Below are 17,150 nucleotides of genomic sequence, written 5' to 3' on the forward strand. Positions count from 1 at the left end.
GCCTGCACACTCTGGCTTCTATGGCCACCTCATCAGCATCTCAGATTTTTCCATCATTTCAAAAACAAAGCTTGAAGAAAGACTCCCCCTTAAGGGAAGGGAATTCAGAGTCCCTAATCTTTCTGAGACTGATTTTGAGACTTATCACCTCTTTTCAGTGCTTGGTCTTGGTCTATGTTAGTTGGGCTTAGTCTTTAGTTGGGCTCCTTTTCAGTGAGTATCTTGTTCGTCCTTCTTTCTGACCTGGTCTCACTTTCTTCATCTTAATAGAGGATAAAGAAAGGTATCTTCTGAGATCTTGAAGTGTAAAGTCCTTCTCAGTCAGGTCAGTTGTCTTGGTCGCTGTTGTAACTGCGTGGCTCATTAGGGCAGTGTTTAGAGGAAAACATTTGAATGTTTGTCATGATAACAAGGACAGTGCTGATGCAGCATGGTTCTTTCCATCCTAGGTGAAGCAAGGGAAAAGCAGTTAGCAGCAGAGCCATGATGAGGTTGACTTAGGAAATTCCACTACAAAAGGCACTCTCTTAAATTGGAGGAACTCTTAATACGTACACAGAAGAGGCTGTTAGGTTCCTACCCCCAACATGGCCTCGTATGCCTGTTTTTTCTCAAGCGCTTTCGTGCTTATTTTTGTGCCATCCTTTCCTCTGAAAAGTTTTGCCTTGTCTGCAAAAAACACTCTATTACAATGCAAGCTATTTTTCTTCCACTATCTGTTCATTCTTCTGAATGAATGACAGACTACATCATATACCTGGGATATGTTTACTTTGATTAGTTTTTGTGAATTTCGTAGGAGCTGGATGCGCCTTATGAATACAGCCTGGAATCTTCTAGCTCGAGTATGCTCTAGGTCCATGAAATAATTACAAACATTGGAGCCTCCTTGAATACCTGTATTATTCCCTTTAATTGCCCACAGCAGAGAGCCTATAATGTCCCACTGTCCAGAGTTAGTTAGGATTCTGCCTGTAACCTGAATTCCATGTAAATTCACTGACTTTAAAAGATGATTCTTCTTCTGTTCTTAGAGTATGTCTTCCAGAAGAAGTCAGTCTTAATGCAAAATGTCCGTTGTTCTGCTTTCAGAGACATTTAAGACCAGGGTGTGTAGCAGGGACCTCTGACTCATTAGGAGGAAGAACTTGCTGCCTGCTTGTTTCCTTCCCCACTAGACCTGTGCATTACTGAGGAGCGTTAGGAAAAGACCTGGCTCAAGAATGAGTGCTCTAAGTAGGTGTGTTTCTTCCAGGAGTCAGAACTAATGAACCTACCAGACCATCTCTAGTACTTATAAATCTCCAGATGTTCTATGCAGAATACTTTCATTTGTCTAATGTGGATACTCAGCAGCTTGCTCTTTTGATGCCCTCTAGGTAAGTGAGTGTAACGTGATGTCTTGATTTGAAGAAAGACTTTTGCATATACCAGGCTAAATGTCATGTTGTTCATTCAGAAGTTTAATTCTTGAACTCCAGCTTGACAATTATTTTGCCAAACACTTGACTTTTCTACTCTGTTTTCTACCATTTTGAAAGCTCTAGTTCGTGTTTAATGTGTCAGCCTTTCTTCATGTGGCTCTCAAAGGAGTATTTACAGCTTTGATCCTGCAGTTTGCCCTGCCTTGTCATCTTGGTGATTGACAGCAGGCATCTCTGTCTCTAGAGCATACAGATACAGGTTGCCATGGCTTCACCTCCATCTGTTCATAAGGAAGACAGCATGCAAAAATTCTAATTTATCTTGAGGTTCATATTTATTGTTTGATATATTTCATGACTTCTGCAGAGGGGGGTAGCTCTGAGCACCAGACTTTTAAATACTGTCCCATCTGTCTGTCCCAGGACAAAGTCATCTTGTGTAATAAACTGCATCTTTTGCTGGCTTGTTCGTAAAATTTTCTACATGGTTATAGACTAAGTGCGTGGACTCTGTTTAGGCTTTCTTTTTTCTAAAGATCCTTCAAGTTAGAATGCACTCTGCTAATTTGCAGTCAGCATCTCTTGTTCACTTTTAACATGTTTTTTGCCTTTCATAGGCAACAACCCAAAGTATAATTTCTGTTAGCCACTTGCTAAGTCATTGTAGTAATTCCCGGCTCAGATGCCATGTTTGGAAGAAGCGTTCAGTAGTCTGCTTAGAAAACCTTTCTCTTGAGGAGTAATCACTGATTGTTTGTGTTTAGTAAGCCTTGCTTGGGCAATTGAGTGGATTAAGACTTCTGATAGTCAGAGTTTTTGAAGTCCTTTTTTGTCTGTGGTTCTGCAACCCAACCACTTTCTTTTCTGAAGCAGGAGCCCTTCTTTGAGGCTCTGCTCTAACAAGAGGACTTAGGGGCCGTTGAGGACAGAGACCAGGGCATGTGCGGTGTGTGGGCAGTCCCAGCAGACTTTGCTGATTAAAGGGTTCTGAGGACAATCATGTATGACTCCCTGGTAAAGCTCAAGGTGAAAAGCTAAACACACATACTTTTTGACATCAGAAAATATAATCTCACCGGAAATGTAGATTCTGCACAGCAATTTCAGAATAACAAAAAATATGGCTAAATGTTACCTCTGTGTACTTTGTAGAACTCTCATTTTTTTAGACTGATCGATTGATTTTTAGGACCACGTTCTTGGAGAGATGCCTGAATTTGTCTAAGGGACTGGGGATTCTTCAGAAATTCTTACTGCAAATAGTAGTTCTGTAACTTGCAAAATCATAGCAGTGAATGCTGCATTTGTAATGCTCAACAGGTTGCAGATCAGTGTCCTTAAAACTCCTCTTGCTGATCAGTCTAATTTTATGGCAATAATAGATTTCCTTCTCCAGTAACTTACTGGTAGATTTTGAAAAGATGATCTCTGCAGTCTCTGGCTTTTTCTCTCCCTGTTACCTAGGTGTTGATGGATATGTTCCATCAGGATGTAGAAGATTTAAGTGCACTAACTTTATCAGATGAGGAACCCTCCACCTCAGGGGAGCAAACCTATTATGACCTAGTGAAGTCATTTATGGCAGAAGTTCGACAGTATATAAGGGAACTAAACCTCATTATCAGAGTTTTTAGAGAGCCATACGCCTCCAACTCCAAACTGTTTTCATCTCATGTAAGTATTATGTAAAAATTATACCCTACTATAATATGCTATAAATCTAGATGAACTTTTATAGGACTTAAGTGTTGTCCAGTTTAACATATCTCTAGTGGAGAAAGCATTGTTCTTGAGCTCTGAAATGGAAATTGCAAAGGAACACTTGTGGGGAAATACTGATTCTTTCTGTAGAGGAAGCCACCCAGCTTGCTATGTTCACTTGCAGCCACGTAATTTAAGGTTTATCAGTGTTGTTCTTTGCTGTGTTTGAATCATAAGTGTTTGTGCCAATTTACAGTGTCAACTTTTTATTTAGTATTTATATATATATATTTATACACACACAGAGATGTGTCTAAAACATATTAAGAATATCTTGTTCTAATTGAGACACTGTTTAACGTTTGTATTATAGCAGAGTAGCTTTGCATGTAATAGGCTTTCTCTTAGAACTTTAGTATCTAGTTCTCTGCTGATTTTTATCTATTTCAATTGGTTTTCACAGGATGTGGAAAATATATTTAGTCGTATATCAGACATTCATGAACTTAGTGTGAAGTTATTGGGCCATATAGAGGACACTGTTGAAATGACAGATGAAGGTAGTCCTCATCCATTAGTCGGCAGCTGTTTTGAAGACATGGCTGAGGTAAGAAGATAATTGTGCTTTTTGCTATTCACGTGCTTTTTACTGACCTGCACTTAGATGCTAAAAGTATCTCTGTTTTAGTTGCCTTTGTTTAGGTTGAGAGCTCTTCTTCAGCGCCTCCCCTCCTTCATGAATAGACTGTCCCATTTTTGAGACTACTTTGCCCTTACTGACTTTAGACTTCGGCTTTTGTAGGTCTGTTTAGTGGTGGGGAGAGCGCACGAAAAAAAGTTTAACGCTTGTGCCTAGACTTGGACAGGACTGGAAGTATTTTGTAAATCAGCTGTAGGTCAGGACTGCTGCAGAGAGACCAAGTGGAGCAAGGGCTTCTTTGCTAGCAGGCTTGCTAAGGTGGTGAGGAGGACTTTTAAACTAGGCTCGTTAGGGGTTGGAGAGCCAAGATCACAGATAACTGAGGAAACAAAAAGAGAAGGGGGTGTGCATAAGGGAAAGCGTGACAGGAGAGGCTGTCAAACTGCCCTTGAGAAAGCTGAGTGACTGAGGGCTCACCTGAAGTGTCTGTTTTCCAGGCTGCATGTATTTGCATACAGACAGGAGGATCTGGAAGTCTGTGCACAGTTGCAGAGCTCTGATGTCACTGGAGTTACAGTGATGTGGCAGGAAAGGTTGCACGATGGAGGGCTGTACAAATGAATACGAGCATTTAGGAAGGACAGGTAGGGAAGATGACGTTGAGAGACTTTACAAAGGAGCAGCTCAAATATATGGAGCTCTATCATGAAATGGATAATGGGCCTGTTGAACACTTGCAGATCAAGATGAGAGGGGGAGGCCACCAAAGGGGATGTCGTGGTGGGGCTTCTGCTGCAGACTGCCTAATCAAGAAGTGGATGATGCCTTCTTTAAACAAGTAGAAGTAATCTTCTGATCACAGACCCCGTTTTCCTTGAGAGGATAACCATCCTTACATCTGCTGGGAGGACAACTTACTGGGGCTCAAGTAATCCAGGAGATTTCTGGAGTGTACTGGGGACAGCTTTTTGCAGCAGGGGCTGATGGGCCAGCTAGGGAAGGTGCTCCACTTAGTCCCTTTCTCATGAATAAGGAAGAAGTGATGGGACTGTCATACCTGATGGCACGCTTGGCTGCAGTAACCTCAAGGTAGCAGAGTTTAAGATCCTGCGAGAAGTGCAGGAGGCAAGTAGCAGACTAAAGATGCTAGGCTTTGAGAGAGCAGTTTCCCTGTTCAAGGAATCGGTAGACAGATTCACAGGATCACACAGGAAGTTGCCTTGAGGGCTGAAGGAGCTCAGGAAAGCTGGTTGATCTTCAAGAAGAGCTTGTTCAAAGCACAGGGAAGATGTGCTGAGAGAGCTGGGCTTATTGAGTCTCAAAAAGTCTGAGGAACAGATCTTATTGCTTCAATTACCCAAAGGGAAGTTGTAGGGTAGAGTCAGACTCTTTGGAGGTTCACAGTGGTAGGATTAGAGATAGCACACAAGTTGTAACAAGGGGAATCCTGATTATAGATACTATGGAAAAATTCCACGGAGAGTAGCTGAACACGTTACAGTTTACCCGGAGAGATAATTGGTGCCTCCATCCTTGGAGGTACTCAGAACGCAACTGGACAAGGCCCTGAGCAACCTCAGCTAGCTTTGACGTTGGACCTGACTTTGAAGTTGGCCATGTGTTGAAGAAGGAACTGAACCAGCAGACCTCCAGAGATCTCTTCTGACCTAAATTATTCTATGAATCTGTGCGCAGTATTCATTCTCCTCTGTATTTGTTTCAGAATAACTAGGTAGAAAAGTCTTTTCTATGTAGTAAATGTATTTTCCTTAAGAAATATGTGGTCTAGATATTAAATCACTTTAGTAAAAATATTCCATATTTCGTTTCAGGAGCTAGCATTTGATCCATATGAATCATATGCACAAGATATTTTGCGACCTGGTTTTCATGATCATTTTCTAAGTCAATTATCAAAGCCAGGAGCAGCGTTTTATTTACAGGTAATTTTTTTTTTTTTAAGCTAACCATATAATTTTTTAATTACATCATATTGTTGTTTCAGTACATTTTTTTGTTATAAGATTGAAATGTATTTTGTTTCTAGTCTATAGGTGAAGGCTTTAAAGAAGCTGTTCAATATGTTCTACCCCGGCTGCTCCTTGCCCCTGTTTACCACTGTCTTCATTATTTTGAACTGCTAAAAGTAAGAACACTGTGTCACTCTAAATGCTGTTGGTCCTGGTGGGTTTTTTTATTGCTATTACTTTTATTTATCATACTGTGTTTTAGATAGCAGAATTTTGTGTGCTCGCTTAGGTGTAAAACTTTTTATTGGAATTTGAATGATAACCAGCACTTCATCGTAGCATTTTTATATGCTCTTGTGCATACTATAACTGAATGAACGTTGGCTTGTTTTTTCATGCAAGTTGTACAGCAGCTGATGCTTTGTGTCTTGAATAATGAAGTTGCTGTAAGTATTAATTAAAAAGGGAAATCTGGGAGATATAGGTACACATTTTTAGAATGATTGTAAGGCTGGTTGACCGGTGGTAAGAGATAATGGGCAAAATGGCAGTATCCCAGGAAACGTCTTAAGTTTTACAAAGCAACAGCTTGAGAAATTTTACAGCCACGGTAAGATTTCCCCTTTGGACTTCATTTTCTTTTGGTAAACCTTCTGTGTCCTCCTTCATGTGGCACGCGTCCTGCGGTGGGCATGCAGATGATATCCTTCCTTCCTTAGCACCGTTTACACTGAGTTGGATCTGCAAGTGCAGTTTTAGGATGTCGCTCTTCTGCGTAACATGCTTTTTTTTGAATTTTGAAACTTATGCTCAATCTGTCCGTGTAGCTCTTGGGTTGGGCCTGACTTTTCAGGTACCTTTTACGTACTAAACGTTTCCTTTCTTGACGCAGTGTTGGGGTGGGGGGGAAGGGAGGTAGGGGTGAGGCAGCTTGTCTGCATTTTGTGCCATAAAGACCTGCACAGCCATAAGATTCTTCTGCTCATGCTTTTATCATACACTCTCAAAATGTGGTATCTAGTGGCTTTACCTAGTTTCCACCTGAACATGGTACTGTCTTACTTGATAGACAAAGCATGAAGTTTAACGTTGCCTAAACCACAAGCATCCCGTGCTGCTTCTTGCCATTGGGTATCTTAGCAGGGGAAAGGGGGCATACGTGCTTTAAAAAGTAGACGGCAGCTCACCTTTGCCTTCTGTAGGGCCAACCGGAGTTTAAGCTAAACCCAGCCCCAGAAGGTAATTAATCTTTTCCCAGCTCCTGACCCGTGCTTCACGTAAAATTCTCATCTCTTCCTTTTAATTCTCTGCATTCCTCTTCCTCCCCCCTGCCCCCCATGTACTCTGATATTTTAGTGCTATATCTGATAATTTTCCAGGTTGTCCTCCCACTGTGTTTTCCGTGTACCATTCTAGTGAGACACCCTCTTTCTGTGGTCTGGCAGATGTGATGCACGTAATAGGCAGCGGTGGCTGATAGGACACGTGAAGAAAGTCGGTAGCTGTTGTGGCAGTGGTTTCATTTATCGGCCAGTACACACGTGCGCGTGTAGCATATAAATACCTCTCTCCTGTAGCCTCTGCTGGCAATCTCGTTTTCTTTCGTACATCTGGAATCTTCAAACAGGTTCTAGTCTGGTTGTACTTAAAAATGCCCGGGTTAAATTGCTGCAGAGGGGTATATACTGCATTGTTTATTTTTATAATCCTGCCGATCTCATTGATGCAAGGCTGTGTTAAATTCTTACTTGCTAAGAGCCCTGACTTAGTGATTGTAGGCACGTATCCATACTTGAGTTAAAATACTACACAGATGGATCTCTGGGTATGAGGAGACAAAGTGTTGGCACAGTATTGTATGTAATGAAAAACCATGTTATTTCTCTTCAAGAAGAGATAAGTTTAAGGATAAAGGGGTTAGCGTTTTTCTTTGAGCTATGTTGTGTAACTTTGCGTGCTTTGAAGTCATCTGTTTAAAATGCATCTTGGAAAGTTACCTTCTAACTATGCAGACTACAAAAAAGTAAATTTCTGTCCGCTGATGGTTATCATATTTAGAAGCTAAAACCCTCCTGAAGTTTGGCAGGGGACCAGGAACACACAGATACATATTCTATTTTTAGCTGAAGTTTCTTGCTTTAACTTTGTAGTCATATGCTAATTTTCCTAAGGGCTTTGTTTTCCTTTGAGCAGCCTAAAAGTCCTCAAACTTTTAAACAAGAAACTAACCATATAAAATAGCAGCTTCTTATGGGACCATGCTTTTTGTGCAAACTTGCACATACTGTAAATGGGTTCTTCCAAACGTGAACCGTTAACTGAACAGTAGAGTGGTACAAACAGTGCAGTGATGTATTACTTTGAATTATTGAAAAAGAAGTTTACAAAATATAACTTAGGCATTGTCTCAGATGCTGTGATTTGTGTGCACGTGTGGTACACTTTTGGGTGAAGGAAAGATTACCTGAAAATTCCTTTTTCAAAGCAGATGTTAAACTTTTCTTGGAAAAAATAATACATTGTGGAAGATGGAATAGAGATATGTGTGTATATATATATATATGTATACACACACATATATATGTATGTGTATATAAAGTTGAGGACTAAGTCCACAGCAGATTCCTAGTAATGTAGATGCCTCTAATTCTGAACTGCAAGAACTTCGTAACAGGGGAATTACCTTTCTGTTTTCCAGAAAATCTGTTCTCTGCCCAAGTGCGAACTTGGCTCCCATGACTTAGGAATAGAAACTTCCTATCTCCCTGCTTATTTTTTTTTTAACTTGGCATTCTACCTATAACGAGTTTAAATTCTCAGGGTGCTTACGTTTCACAGTAACATCTTGCGGGTGGGTTCCCCCCCCCCACTCCCCCAACTTTGTTCTTAGATGGCAAGTGACTTGTCAGTCTCTAGAGACTGGCAGTTCAGCTTGAGTGGAAATACTCCTCAATTTAACTTTTTGTTTTTTGTTTTTGCCTGCCTCTTTCATTATGTTAATGCAACTTTTAAAAAAAAAATCTGGTTTGGCAAGGTCTTCCAAGATAAGAAACCACCCTTCCCCCAACCTGATGGCATTAAATGTGTTGCACGGTGCTAGAGAAGGTAGAGGAGGGTGAAACGTGAGTGGTTTGGAACCAGCGTATGTTTCTGCTGATCCTGTAAGCCTGTTGCTGTATTGTTGTATTGGGCAACGCATCCCAAACTATTTTGGACTTTGACTTCGCTTTGATTCTTAGCCCTGCTTCAGCCAGGCTCACGATCCAGAGCGTAACGCAAATCAATGAAGCAGGTTTGCGATCCCATCTGTAACCCAGCCCAGGGTGGAGAATCAGTCTTAATTAACTGAACTTTGGCAGTCGGCAGAGTTTTTACAATATCTGCAATTATAGATCATTGTCTTGAAACATTGTCTGCGTAGCTTGTGTTTAGTGCAGGCACTGTAATTAACAGGTTCTCTTGCTTTAGCCTATTCTTAAAGGCTCCTTAAATGAATATTAACAACCGAAAATCACGAATTCAGACCAACCCTGTGTTATTTTAAGAAAGCATTTACTTAGTGTCAGCAAAGGATTTTGTTTTCTCAAGTCACTTTGCAGTCTGGCCTGCTTCTTTCCAAACGCAGTCGCTTGTATGTGCAATATTGTTTTGAAATAGAAATAGAAGCAAAATGTTGTTGTTGTTTTACACGTATTTGCATATGTAGCTGCAGATGAGCATGAATTTGTTTTATGTCCATCAGAGATTAAGAGTGCAATTGCATGCACAAATGCAAGCATATCTGTTGGAGGAAAAAATAATAGCTTGATAGAAGTGTTGCTAATGTGGGACAAGCACTGCACAGCATTTTTGAGCGTTTCTGGGGCGAAAGAGCTGGGGCAGAGTCAAAATCAGTCTCAAGTTTAAGAAGAGATTTCCTAGAGTGTGACAGTAGGTGAAAAAAATTAAGCAGCTTCTTCATATGGTTAAGCTATGACGACTTAAATTATAGCTGCAGTGCTGTAAAGATACAGACCTTGGTTCTGTGGCAGAAGATGGCAGTGGTAGTTGGGTACAGGAGGTTCTGTAGTTCTTCGGTGGTTGTTTTCCTCTGCTAAAGGCTGGTGGCTGGTGCGTTTCTGCTTGAAGTCAGCTACGCATTTGGCAGCAGCCAAAGGGAAGATGATATGGAAAATAAAACCTTGTCACTTGTGTGTACGGAGGGGGAAGGGGATGGAGGACATTTTCTCCACAAACTTGGTTATTCTTAATCTTAACTGTTTGGGATCCCTGAGGTCATTTCATTTTGACTAAATATTAAACAAGTTATGCATAATAGTGTTTTTTTTTTTCCTTGTGGCTGTGGGACTCACTGGTGAGTTGCCTATGTATCTGTCCATATCTGTAAGATAAATGCATACACATGCACATGGCTTCATTGTTCCTTGACTTATGCCATCTATAGTGGAGTTGGGATGGGGGGCCCGTATGTTCTGTTGTATAATATTTTCTTTTTACAAAGGGTGTTTCAGGGCTTTTCTTTGAGTAGCAGATATCTATTTGCAGGGAATTTTCTGATGAGAAGGAATTACCTTAAAGAGTATTTTTTTCATTATCCCCCTAAAAGTACTTTTCTACAAAAACTGAATGTTAGCTAGCAAAACCAAAATAAATATTGTTCCTTTCACTTGGCTTACAGCCCTCAATGACACTTGGGAAGTGTTATTGTCATCCCGCTGTACCAACAAATGCTGTACTTTGATCCCTTCAAGCAAGGGAGTAGGATGGCGCTGGGCCAGGCTGCTCTCATCTAGACAATGTCCTGTTTGGAGAATCAAATGAAAACTAACCAAGCTCTGACTCCTTTGCCTTCACTTAGGTCCTTAACTTTAGAGTTTGGGTGGCCTATTTCCTGATCCCTTTTCTAGGAAAACTCACAGGGCAAAATTTCCCTGGTATTTGAGGAATTAGGTGAGCTGTACTGGGACAGACTGCTTTCTAGAGCTGGTGATCTGTTCCCAGTTCTGAATAACAGCTGCCTGCTCCTAATTGAGGGTAGATAATTCTTTAGCTTATGGGGCATCAGTTCACACTGAATGCCCAAGGCCAAATTTTCATGACGATAGATGGGTGTTAACAGTAACTTGGAAAAGCTTTGATCCTTTTTTTCCTCTAAATAAAAGCTTTGGCGCAAATAACTTGGAGAATTGTGTGTGAAGATGATTGATTATTATAGCTAAGACTTTCAAGCCCTGGAAACTAACAGTTTTTGTTGCTAAGGCATCCACAGCGTAGTCCTTGGTACGCCTGCATTGCTGTGTGGTCTTTTAATTGCAGTAATAGTCCATTTCCCCGTTCTTTTTTCCTGCATCTGTTCCTGTCACCTTCTGTACACAGGGAGACCCTTGGAGAGAGGTGGTTCTCTGGTTAAGACATTCAGCCGGAACGTTTTGGACGTGGATGGGGCTTTGGATCTTGCATTTTAGTCCCATTACCAGTATGCTTTCTCCATTTGCTCTCATTGCATTGGGGCCGGGGGGGTGGGGTTTATAGTTCTTCAGTGTTCTTCAGGACCACCTTTTCCATCAACACTTTGATATCTCCAGTGGAGACTGATGGAAAAATGGAGGAAATAACAAATAGAAGTAAAACAACAAGCTGCCTTCATGGTTTCTGTAGAGCAGGCCCTCCTCAATGAGGGTTCCTTGCATCCCTCTGCTCCCGCACAAGCTGTGTCTCTTTTAGTTTCAGCTATTGCCTGCAGCTCCCACTTTGTCCTTTGCAGCGGAGTTTCTTTGCCCACTCTATTCTCGTTTTTTCCACATTCTTTCAGTCATTTTTCAGGATGTGCCATCTGTAAATCTGTGCGGAAGGGCAGAGATGAGGAGAATTGCCCTGGAATACAGCATGGTAATAGCTGCCATCAGCTGATTTTTTTTTTTTTTGTTATAAAAAAAAAATGGCCAAAGTTGGTAGTTCTGCTTAGGAGCTGATGGGATTCTGCTTGTCCTTCGTTTCCTATGCTGTTTTTTCTTAATCCTCTCTAAAATCAACAGGGCTCTCCCATTGCTTCCCAGAATGAACCCTGAAATTTTGGAATTCATCAGATGTAGCATTCAAAACTTAACACATTTATATCCAAGCATAGTGGTGCCATCCATTTCGGTCTTGCAGAATTGGCTGGTAAAGATCAGACCTGAATTGTGTTGAAGCACTGAGAGTGGATTCTAATCCACTTTGGAATTACAAAAGAGAAAGGGAAGCTGTTTTCAAATTGAATTGTCTTTACTGTGATGGAAAATTTGGGGGAAGAAAGTGGAAGACTTCAATTGCAAGTGTGGAAGCACGTAGGTAAATATTTTGTGATATTTCGAATGCAGAGCTAAAGAAGTGTTATCAACTGAATTATGCATCTTAAATTTCTAATGTACTCTGCAGGTCTGCTCCTAATGATGAGACAAAGCAAAAGTGACAGTAAGAAAGAAGAGAATTTCGGGGCATGTAGGCTCTGGAAGGATCTGTGTGAACTTGTACATTGGTTGCAGAAAGGTAATGAATCTGCTGTGGAAGAGGCGTCAGCATGTGTGAAAAATACGTATATTTGAAGAATGCGGAGCAAATAATTTTTGGCCACTTCCCCAGTATGGGAATCCGGGCAATATAAAAGACATACAGAGATTCTGCTGGCAGCTACTAGTTACAAAAAAACGAATATTTAGGAAATGGCGTTATGAAAACATCAAGTAACTTACTTGAAAACAAAGCTTTGTTTTTATATCTGTTCCTTGCTGGAGCAAACGTTAATTGTGTAAGCTCAATAAGCAGAATTGGTCACATACACGAACCCCTTCTTTGGCTACTTAAAAAAAAATTCAGAACTTGAAAACAAAATGTTCTCTTTCCTGCTGAGCAGAGCTCAGTCAAAATATCCAGCAGGCTGCGGTAACGACGAGTAGACCTAATCTGGAATACGGTCTCCTGACAGGCCGTACCCATTCATGGGAATACGAGGGGCAAATTGGCATCTTGAAACCTGTTGTGGAAAACTTCACTGTTGAATTGGCGACACATCAACTGATGAATTTGTGTGGTCTATATTTCTAAATAGCTGACGTTGCTCTGTGTCCATTTCTAATTTGGAAGACGACACTTCAGAGTAGTATAATCCACTCCTGAAGCAAATTAATTTAAATTTCATATCCCCCGCCTTCCTCCCTGCTGGGAATAAGAGCATCCACATCAAGAAATCAAAGTAGCAATTCTTTAAGTTCACGCTTTTCTTTAATCCAAATTGTTATGCTTCTTTGGGCTCGATTGAAGATTGATGTGCTCAAACTTTCTATGTATCTTTCAGATATATTTTGAAATCAAGTGGTCAAACTGCGAAAGAATGGGAAGCTTGTACTAAAAGCCGCTGAATAGAAATGCTGCTTTTCCCCCTCTTTTAACACTGCTCGTACAGTAAGCTTCCTAATGGACTGACCATAGTTTACATTATGCAAGTTAAGATTTTACATGAAAGAAAAGATGATGGCTTTTTAGCTCCTTTCTCTTGTAAGATGTTGTACCGCTAAGAGAATGCTGGAGTTTATTTTTTGTAAGTAATTATCTAATTGCTTACAAATTACTTACTTATCTAATCGGGGTTTGCTGTTTCACGTATTTGTGTATAAGATTATGTATTTTAATGCAATTCACCTTTTTAAATTAAACTGAGAAGGCTTAGTTAATAAGAAGTTTTGATCAGAGGAAAAAATTTTACCATTACTTTGGCATTATATTAAGTTCTGTTCCGCTCTTAAGAAAATAACTCTCTGTAATGTAAATCTAAATAAACTGTTACCTACAGGTGTGCATATATTTTTGCTGCCCTGTGCCCAAAATTGAGTTTGCATGAAAACAAAAGGGTTTTGTAAATTCGAATGCGCTAAGCCTGCGGATGCATCTCCAGGAATACAGCGCATTGAGTTTCCTTCAGGCTTCGAGTGGGAAGTGCCTCTTTGACTGTGAGCGTTTTCCAGAAGTATAATGTTCCCTGCAGTTCTCCTCTGTTGCTGTTCCAAATGATTTCTTGATGCTTTCTGGAAAAAATAGAGAGGTTTCTGAATCTGAGAGTGCTTTTTTTATCATACAGTCATTTTGGGATGAGTTTTTTGTCGTTCAGATAAACCACAAAAGGCAGAAGAGCGCTCAGGCAGCTCAGTTCTGTTAAGAAGAGTGGCTACTGGGATTGTTTTCTGGCAAAGTGCCAGCACATCTGTCAGTCTGCATTTGTTAGAGGAGAAACCCGGTTCACTCTTATTCTCCTTGATCATAAAATAGCTTGTCTGAGAATTACCTTTCAGTAGGTACTTGATCTTCAGAAATGTATTGAAGAATGGTGAGGCATTAGAATAGAATTTGGAGTAACTGTTTTCAAATTCTCATGAATGTTGCTTATTTGTTTAGCATTTCCTTAAAGAGAAGATAGCTGGGTTGTGCTACAGATCACACAGGCTTCCTTTGCCAGCTCTCGGAGTGGTTTTTGCTTCCCTGTGGGATTTGGGATGTCCAAAGAAATTCCCTAGAAGGTGTTTAGAAGAGGCGCTCTAAAGCAGCACTGCCTGAGAGTAGAGCTACACGCAGCTCCCACTTCTTAGGTGGGATCTCTTAGGCACCAAACATCTTGGCTTGATGTTTCAAGGGGCGGCGAGGTTTGTTAGCACCGGCAATCAAGAGACCACTTGTTAAGCCTATGTGGGACTGCAGTTCAGAAAATTCAGTCGTGATTTCCCTACCTCTCACCTGCTGTCGTGTCTTTTACTTACAGAATCTGATCCGTGATCTCTCCTGTCAGATGAACAAGAACCTGCAGTTCATAAATTTCAGTGGCTAGACTTAGAATAATCTTCCAGGGAGATAGCGGTCTAGATCCTGATGCAAGACCTGAAGGGCAAGTTTTTATGTCCCTCGTGACAGTTACTAGCACTGTTATATCTTTATGCTCTCATCATTACATATAACTGTGTTTTCCTTCATTGCCTTTCTAGATAGATGTCTCCCTGACAGCTTAAGGGAAGGAATACCGTAGTCTAACTGAGCATGAGGAGGATTTCTGTTGTATCTGTTTGGAATTTCGTGTTTCTTGGTTTTGTAAATATTATCTGATTTTTGTGTTATGCAACAGGTAGAACAAAATATCTGATCTTGTGCTTCTTGACATCCCTTCAGTGTTTGCAACCTGGAATGTAGAGGACTTTAAATTTTTTTTTTTTTTTTTTTTTTTGTTAGAGACTTCCCTAGGTATTCTGTTTTCTAAGTTTGTTCACCTTGAATAGCCTGGAATTGCCAGGATGCTGTACCTACAATAATTCTGATTGTTATATTAAAGTTATTATAAACCAGTGTTTTCTTGTAAGATTATTAAAATAGTCTAACGACTATAGTGCTGCTGATAATCAGGAAACTGCATCTCGTTCCAGTAGTAATAGTATGGTATTCTTCATAGTAGACCCTATTTGAAACAAAACAAAGCGTTTTTATTTGGCATCTACCTGTTTCAATCATTAGGGGGCGCTGCACAGCTACAGAAAATCAGTGGGTTTTGCAGAGGAATGAATGCGTTTCTAGTGATGCTGTTCACTTTTCATAACCTCCTATTCCAAATTCTCTAAGGGTAGTGTAAGATAAAGGGCCTTGTTATAATTTAAGATCATGGTAGGATATGCTAGGATCTAATAAGCCTTGTTTTCAAGGAAACTAGGCCAGGAACAGTCTTAACTGTTGCTGAAGGCTAACCAACCCGAGATGATAGGAAATCCAGCCAAACTCTGATGATGCATGTTGATGAAGAGGTGAAGAACCTCCTTTGAACTCTTGTGCAGGAAAGATGCAGAATCTTAGAGGTAGTTACGCTTTCCTTTTAGCTTTGTTTCCCGACTTCTTCCAGCAGTTCTACACCTGCTTCTTTTATCTTAAGTCCTCTCTAAATGAAGATGACCTGCACAACTCCAGGAAAGGGAAGATGATACCTTCCATGTTGTGCGGTCAGCAGAATATGGTGGCAGTAGTCTGTTCATTCTTGGACCTAGACCTTGCTTGAAGTAAAGCCTGTTGTGGTGTATTGTCAGCTCTGTTTTTGTGCTGGTCTCATTAGTAGGCACTCGTGGCTAATACCACTTAGGTCAGAGTATGATAGATTGTGCTAGATGAACTAGAGCTGCCAAGAATAAACCTTGTGCCATCGTTATGGCTAAAAACACAAAGAAGGGAAAGAACTAATGCTATTCTGTGCCCCATTTAAATGTCAAACATGAATGTGATGTATTCAGTTGGATTTTGGAGGACAGTAGTTACCTTTTACACTGGAGGCAAACAGCGCAATTGTACTCTTTCCACAGGGGTTTACCTTTTTCGTTCATGCCAGCCTGTTACCTACTGTTGTCACCTCTGTCAAAATATGCTTTTCAGTCATGTGGAGCCAGTTCTTGATGATGTGTAATAATCTGAACCACTTATCTCTTATTAATCCTGTAAATAATTGATACCTCAATCCTATGCTTAAGCCACAGCCACAGCCAAGGAAATTTTTTCATTAACTATAAACCAAAACACTTTCGGGTTTAAACTGTAACATTTAAGATGAACATCTCATTCAGCATTTTAGGATAAAGAGCAGAAGGTTTTGTTCTAGTGAACTCTCATCTGTTATAGCTATAGTTGTGCACAAAATATTAGTATTAACCCTTCTACTCCGATTTTATTTTATGGTGGTATTGCTTTGTCCTTTAAGAAAAGTTGAGTTAGTATTTGAAGGCTGTAGCTGTGCACTCAGATGGAGAATTTTTTTACCTTTCCTTTACAAGCTACCTACAGTTAGGTGCCGCTTTCTGTGCAGACGAGCAAGCAACCAACCCCTTTGTGGCTGAATGTTCGCTTCCTCTTCCCAAGCCTTTCTGGTTATTGTTTTCTGTCTGCATCTTGCATGAAGGATTGTGGTCCTGGCAGACAGCAAGCTGAACGCAAGTCAGCAGAATAGCTTCGCAGCAAAGGCCAGTGCTGTGAGCCTCGTACTAATCTGTGCTAGCAAAAGTCTAGCTAGCAGGTGGAGGGGAAGTGGTTGTCCCCCTCTGTTCACCCCTGGTGAGACTTTTTTTCAGTGTATACTGAAAGAAGCCCTGGGGAGGGCCGTAAAGATGATGAGGGGAACGAGCACGTGATGTAGGGATGGGCTTATTCAGTCTGGAGAAGAGAAGGCTAAGGAGGGCTCTTCCTGCCGTCTTTGGCAGTAACGGGATGAGGGGGTATAGGGAAGACAGCCACACTCTTCTTAGAGGTGCGTAGCGGAAGGGCAAGAGTCGGCAAGGGAAATCCTTATTAGCTATTAGAAAAAAAAAATTCACCATGAGGATTTTCAAACGTTGGAACAGGTTGTCTGGAAAGGTTGTGGTCTCTCCA

General features: G+C 40.8%; 1 protein-coding gene across 5 annotated transcripts in view; it reads left to right on the forward strand.

Annotated features, from left to right (window-relative positions):
- The window catches only part of SOS1 (SOS Ras/Rac guanine nucleotide exchange factor 1), a 53,449-nt gene that overhangs the window by 13,504 nt on the left and 22,795 nt on the right, over positions 1-17,150 (forward strand). For all 5 annotated transcript variants that reach the window (XM_068940503.1, XM_068940506.1, XM_009686849.2 and 2 more), the window contains 4 exons: positions 2,889-3,098; positions 3,589-3,732; positions 5,598-5,708; positions 5,813-5,911. In XM_068940503.1, the coding sequence (XP_068796604.1) occupies positions 2,889-3,098; positions 3,589-3,732; positions 5,598-5,708; positions 5,813-5,911 (564 nt within the window). The remainder of the gene's footprint in view (positions 1-2,888; positions 3,099-3,588; positions 3,733-5,597; positions 5,709-5,812; positions 5,912-17,150) is intronic.

Source organism: Struthio camelus, chromosome 3, assembly GCF_040807025.1.
Source record: "Struthio camelus isolate bStrCam1 chromosome 3, bStrCam1.hap1, whole genome shotgun sequence".
NCBI lineage: Eukaryota > Metazoa > Chordata > Aves > Struthioniformes > Struthionidae > Struthio > Struthio camelus.